At 38.0% G+C, this 6,266-nt stretch overlaps 1 protein-coding gene across 1 annotated transcript; it reads left to right on the top strand.

Annotated features, from left to right (window-relative positions):
- Positions 1–3,233: 3,233 nt before the first annotated feature.
- LOC111332911 (uncharacterized) lies at positions 3,234–5,844 on the top strand. Its single transcript, XM_022938386.2, has 2 exons — positions 3,234–3,428; positions 4,434–5,844. Exons 1-2 carry the CDS (start codon positions 3,317–3,319, stop codon positions 5,177–5,179), a joined length of 858 nt encoding a protein of 285 aa, XP_022794121.2. The 5' UTR covers positions 3,234–3,316; the 3' UTR covers positions 5,180–5,844.
- Positions 5,845–6,266: the final 422 nt, after the last annotated feature.

Below are 6,266 nucleotides of genomic sequence, written 5' to 3'. Positions count from 1 at the left end.
GATTTATCATCTACGGGTTTATGTCGAATTAATTTGATGGCCTGCTCCCAGTTGGCTTGTTAGCTCAATTGGTAGAGCGCTGCACTAGTATCGCAGAGGTCAGTGGTTCGAATCCCGTACAGGCCTGAATTTTTTTCAGGTCTGATTTTCACTATTGCTTAAATAGTGCTTTACTGCGAAGGATCGTGCACATATACGTTTCATAACCGCAGTTCATATATATGTATTTCATATGTTTGTTGTTAGAATGAAAATAGATATTGCACGAGGATAAGATCAGACCGGTTTCTTGATCTTGACCGAAGATTGTAGAAAAGTTCCAATACGATGGTTTCCTCCAGAAAGAAATGGAATGTTTATAAACAAAATTCATGTCCATATTAACATCGTGGCCCATTTGTACTATTAGTGTGCTTTATTTCGGCGCCGCCTGCTCAGTATCCTATTTGGATCGATGATTAGGTATCACTTTTAAGTTGTGCGGCAACGCGTGCCTCGGCAAATGTTCATGCGTATTGGCTCCAATAACTTGTAGCAGTCTTTAATCAAATTAATCAAGCAAGAATTTCATTCTAGAATATCAGCAAATGTCCCCAAAGAAATGATCGCTTATTAGTCCCCGTCAAGACACGACAAGAGTGCTGAGATTTTGTTGGATTACACTCATTCTATAAATCACCTTAGCAACAAAAGTTAATGAGAGAATTCTTATACATCTCCAAGTCAGGGATATCGGATTTACTCACAGGTCAAGTTTTTTCATTCTTTCTTTTTATTCTCATAAAGTTATTATTGACTGAAGATCTAGCATTTGATAACATCTTCATATGTAAATATATAATATCACTGAGATGCCGATCAGGTTTTGAAATGCTTTGGTTACCCTCAACACTGTGAAAACAAGACTCGTATGATTTTGCAACCTTACCAAGAGTATGACAGTTTGTTTTTGGAGAAATGATAAAATGTGCTCTGGGTTAAAACAAGAAAAAAATGACTAAGATCAGGTAGAATTAGAAGAATAAGCCTGGCTGAGCTAATAAATTCTGCGAAGAATTTTTGTCGCAATTTGGTGATTTGATATAATTTTTTTTTGATATTTGAGCCCTTGCGTGAAATATCCAACTAAAAGATCCGAAATGATGATATATGATATTGTCTGTATTGCAGCCTCTTAAAAGACATCAAATAAATGGTGCAGAAAACTGTCCAGCCAGTATTTGTTAGCCGCAAAGTTGGCCAAGATCTTAAAGTACGAGAAATCAAGCCACAGATCGTCAACCAACAACGCGTCGTTTATCAATGTCAATGTGACCTGTGTGATGCGGGTTATGTGGGCTATACACGCGGACACTTACACACACGCGTGAATGGACATAAACGAAAGGCATCTTCAATGTATAAAACACTACCACGAACGGCACAGCGAAGTCCCGAAAGACCTACTGAAACGTTTTAGCATTCTGAAAAAGTGTAGTAACAAGTTCGATTGTTTGGTGAACGAAATGCTTTTCATCAGAGACCTAAAACCCACTCTGAATGTGCAAAGCGATTCAATTCGCGCAAAAGTATTTGTTTAATTAGCTCCTAACATATTTATGCTAATTTAGTGTTACACCTTGCCACAAACTTTGTAATTTTTATTTCTCCTTGACAATGGCGTTATGATGACACCGAAACGTCAGTTTTTATCGATGGTTTTTGCCAGTCTTTGCATTTCCAAATCTTTATTGATAATATAGTTACAACCTATTTATTCAAGGTTTTTTGTTTTCAGAGTGTAACAGTTATGTTTGGCGCCCCCGCAGGTTACCTGACAGCAAATCTCCATATCAATATTCACAAATATCATTAATTTCAAAGAATTTCAGTCTTTTTATCCAACCGACGGAAGAGTTGTCCCTCTAATCTTCTAATCTCCTCTTTTTTTTTAACTGTATGGAAGACATAAGGTAAAAGCCTTACAAAACTGATTTTCGAAAGCGTCAGATACCAACCCAAAAATATTTCAGTAAAAAAGGGAAAGGCAAATTAGAAAAGTCGAAAAAGACCTTCCGCCAGTTCTAAATTCAGCCGAATAAACTTATATTGAAGTCATTCTACTCGAGTCATTTACTTACGATGCAATATTTGAACAAGCAAACAAACAATGAATCCGTATGATGCATGATCCTTCGCAGTAGCAGCTGCTCCCAGTTGGCTTGTTAGCTTAATTGGTAGAGCGCTGCACTAGTATCGCAGAGGTCAGTGGTTCGAATCCCGTACAGGCCTGACTTTTTTTCAGGTCTGATTTTCGCTATTGCTTAAATAGCGCTATCTACTGCGAAGGATCGTGCATCATACGTATTTAATACCGCAGTTCAAAATATATGAACTTCATATATTCATTGTAACCAAACAATGAATCATTATACGTATGAACGTATGAAATATATGAACTTCATATATTCATTGCAAATGAATCATTATCTAAGGAAAGTTTTGTTCTATTTAATTTTCCTTCTCATTGGCCATTAGCTTAACCAGCGGGCTTCCAATGAGCGTTTTTTCACTCTGTCAAATGATTATTGAGTAAACCATCAACTTGCGTAACGAACTGTAAACTGGATCACAATAAAACCTGATTGTTCAAAATACCGTTGTGTGCACTGGATCACGTAGGGCTCGTGTGTCCGTTTTTGAAACGGAGAGTGTGATTTGAAAGAATGCATTTTCCTTTCAAGTAGAACTTATAAGTTGGAAATTTGGACCTATGAGATACGTCGGTCTAGCAAAGGTCAGTAAGGTGTTGTTGACTGCTTGGAGTAAATTTCAGGGTTGCTATGCTCGCACACTATTGCACCAGATATGTGTCCAGATATGTGGACATTGCTATGTTTAATGCGTGGTATTGTAATACGTATGACCTAAAAATGATTCGAGCGAAATATTTTTGTGATGACTTAAAATATGAGACTTTCGCATAACACGGCTAAAAAAAAAAATTATCACCAACTGAACTCAACTAGCCCTTGTTAATGTACATATTTTTTTAATTTACTTACTCTCACCGAGTTTTTAAAATGTTTCTTTGAAAACTCATTGTTGTAGACTTTCGAAGTCGATATCAATTGTTACTTATTGAAAAGCTGACGGTATAACTGACTTGAATACATTCCTGATACTGTCACAAGACATTAACTATATTGAAAACATTCTTGTTAGTATCGAGAGTTTAAAAACGCCCTTCAAGTGCAGCGAAAACCAGAAGCGGCTGTCTTCTAGAGCAGACAAGAGAGAGCAAGAATAGCTTATCTGTAAAAGTACGACGTTAGAGATGTGGTATGTTATAGCGACTTGTCTCTGCACAGTCCTGTTGGTAACTCTCACCGAAGGCGCATCCTTCAAAAAAGACCACGCCTTGCAAGAAAGAAATGAACAAAGAATGGGTAGGTATTAAGGCTACTAAGTAACGAGTTATCTTCGAGTTACTGAAAAACAGTTCATGTATCATCTTTGTCAATACGGGTATAAATACTGTACATCCGTGGCAATATAGATTCACAGCAAGATCCAAAAGACAGTTTTCCCGATGGGATCTCTCTTTTTGACAAGAATTTCATTTGTTTCTGCTAACAGGCTATGTGCGTGTCGTCCTTTCTTCGTCATTTCGCGGCTGCACTTTCTCCTGTGTAATTTTTTTCAACTCAGTCTTTGTCTCGACGCCTTTTCTGCTAATAAGCATTCAGATACATTAGACAAAATCTTCAATCCTAGCAAGAAAAAGGGATCGGTCTGCAAATGGATCACTGCATGACTCAACGTTCATTAGTGGGACTCCTTTTATTACGAAAGAATTAAAATCATTAAGCCAAAAAGCTTTGATTTGTTCTGTCGATATTTAACACTGAGTAAACAAACACCACCTGTAAAAATAAGCAGTATTTCGGTTCAATCTTTGGTAAAGCAAAACACATTAAAGAAAGCGAGAAAGAGAGGGAGAAAGACGAGATAAAGAGACAGACGGATAAAGACGCATAAAGACACGAAGAGAAAGAGAAAAAAAGAGAGTAAAGGACTCCTGTTAAGAAAGCGTCAACAGTGATTCATAGTGAAAGTTCCGACCTTACAAATGCAAAATGCAAAAATGGGTTAAAAAGAAGGAAATCTATAACTTCGGACTGTGCAGTACATTTCAGTGCTCGCTCATTTGATTTGTTGCCATAAAAGTGATACTATGGCCATGCTGCTAGACTAAGAGAAAGAAAGCCTGAGGCCAGATCCCTTGAAAACAGAAATGAAAAAGCATTTCTAGTCTCGGAAAAAAATATGTGAAAGCGGGCTAAATGTTAGAGAAAAAGACCGTCAAAGACAATTCAAGCCATTCAAATATAAGAATTTAAAAAATAATTTAAAGTGTGTACTGATATTGCTTTAATCTTTGTCGTGAACAGGACCAAACAAAGGAGTGTCAAGATTTCGCCGGCAAATGGCAATATGCGGAAACCAATATTACTATCCAGGTTTTGCCTTGTGTTGTGATGATAATATAGTCCCCATCATACCAGGCCAAGCTAGCATGTGCTGTGGTAGCAGCGTATTCAGTCCATTAATCCAGATATGCTGTGATGCCAACCCACATTCAAAGATTGGACTCCAGAGACCAGCCTGCTGTGGAAGTGATCCATATGATGCAAATAACACATTATGTTGTGATACTACCCCATTACCAATGGTTGGAGTCCAATCAGCCTGTTGTGGGAGTGACATATACAATATGGCTACCCAAATATGTTGTGATAGCTATGTAGTCATGAAACCAGGGATTAATTCAGTTTGCTGCGGCTCGCAAGCATATGATATCGATACTCAGCTCTGCTGTGAGGGTCGTCCTGTTCCCAAGGTGGGAAATTTCTCAGCTTGCTGCGGAAGTACTGCATATGATGTTCATAATCAATTGTGCTGCGAAAATCATGTTGTCCCTAAAGTCTCACCTTACTCAGCCTGTTGTGCCAGTCAGGGTCAAGTCATCTTTTCCTACAATACACTTACCCAGCTTTGTTGCGAGGGTTTTATATATCCAAGAGCTCCTGGCGTACAATGTTGTGGATCACTGATGTATAACACGATGACATATATGTGTTGCGATGGCAGCCTTATATTGCCTAAGTTAATAACGGGTTGCGCAGGATTTGCTTAAGACTAAGTATGACCGTAAAAGCAAGATCATACCTTCAGCTTACTGTATATGTAATCATTCTGGTACCATATATAATCAAAAGATACGAGCCAGTCAGGCATGATGGTGTCACTGTCGACTTTGAAAGGATAACGGATTTTAAAGTTATTCATTTTTGGTTGTAAACTGTACCAGCACCTTAATTTACCCATCAAATATATCATATCACAGGGCACTGATTGTCTCTTTTTACACTGTAATTGCTATTCACTCAGTGTCCCATTCTTTTCCCTCCTCGATTTCAGTCCAGGTCAACTTGTAAACTTAATGATTCGGTTTAATTTTTTTATATCTGTTGACCTGAAGATACAGTTCCATTCTTCTCAGAAAAAATCTCCCCTTTTTGCTTTTCGCCGTTGAAATCTGTATTTTTTATAACGTTTTCTCAAGCTTTTCGAAAGTGTATTGGGGCTAATAAACAACAGAGTTTATGTCTGCGGGTATAAATATATTTCCGGCCCGATTCAGAGTCAATGTAGCATATATGACCTGCTACTGAGGCGAGGGTTAAAATTACTCTGCTAAGGGTCCAAACATATAGATGCTCAAGAGCATAGATTGTATCACAATTATCTTCACTTTAGACGGTATGGAGAAAATAAACACTGAAAAGAATAACATTAAAACAGTCTGAACAACTACGCCAAACGGGTAAATAGTGTGCAAACGGGCTAAAACACATTTAGCCCGCGAAAGTCTCTACTTGAAGCTCATGGAATGCACCCGATAAAGTGAGTAATTGCTACTGACCTGTATGGACGTACTCATAGAGCCTGCTGTACAGCTCTCCATAGAAGGCTCGACTCATTTAGCAGTGATGAAAAATGACATTTAAGTTTCAGTTTCGTGAATGGTCATTCTATCATAATATTTGAACACGGATTTTGATATCACACGCGATTGACCCCGCTAATGACGGATTGTTAAGTAGCTCCGGAATGAATTTCCCTTTCCTCAAATTTCGTTCAACGACTGGCTTTTCGATAGTTTGAGAAAACTGTCCGTTAGGCCGTAACAAATAAAAAAAAAAAAAAAAACTGGACCGCGT

This window comes from Stylophora pistillata, chromosome 8 (genome assembly GCF_964205215.1).
Source record: "Stylophora pistillata chromosome 8, jaStyPist1.2, whole genome shotgun sequence".
Classification (NCBI taxonomy): Eukaryota; Metazoa; Cnidaria; class Anthozoa; order Scleractinia; family Pocilloporidae; genus Stylophora; species Stylophora pistillata.
Note: the sequence above shows the minus strand (reverse complement) of the source record. Positions and strands in the feature narration are given on the sequence as shown.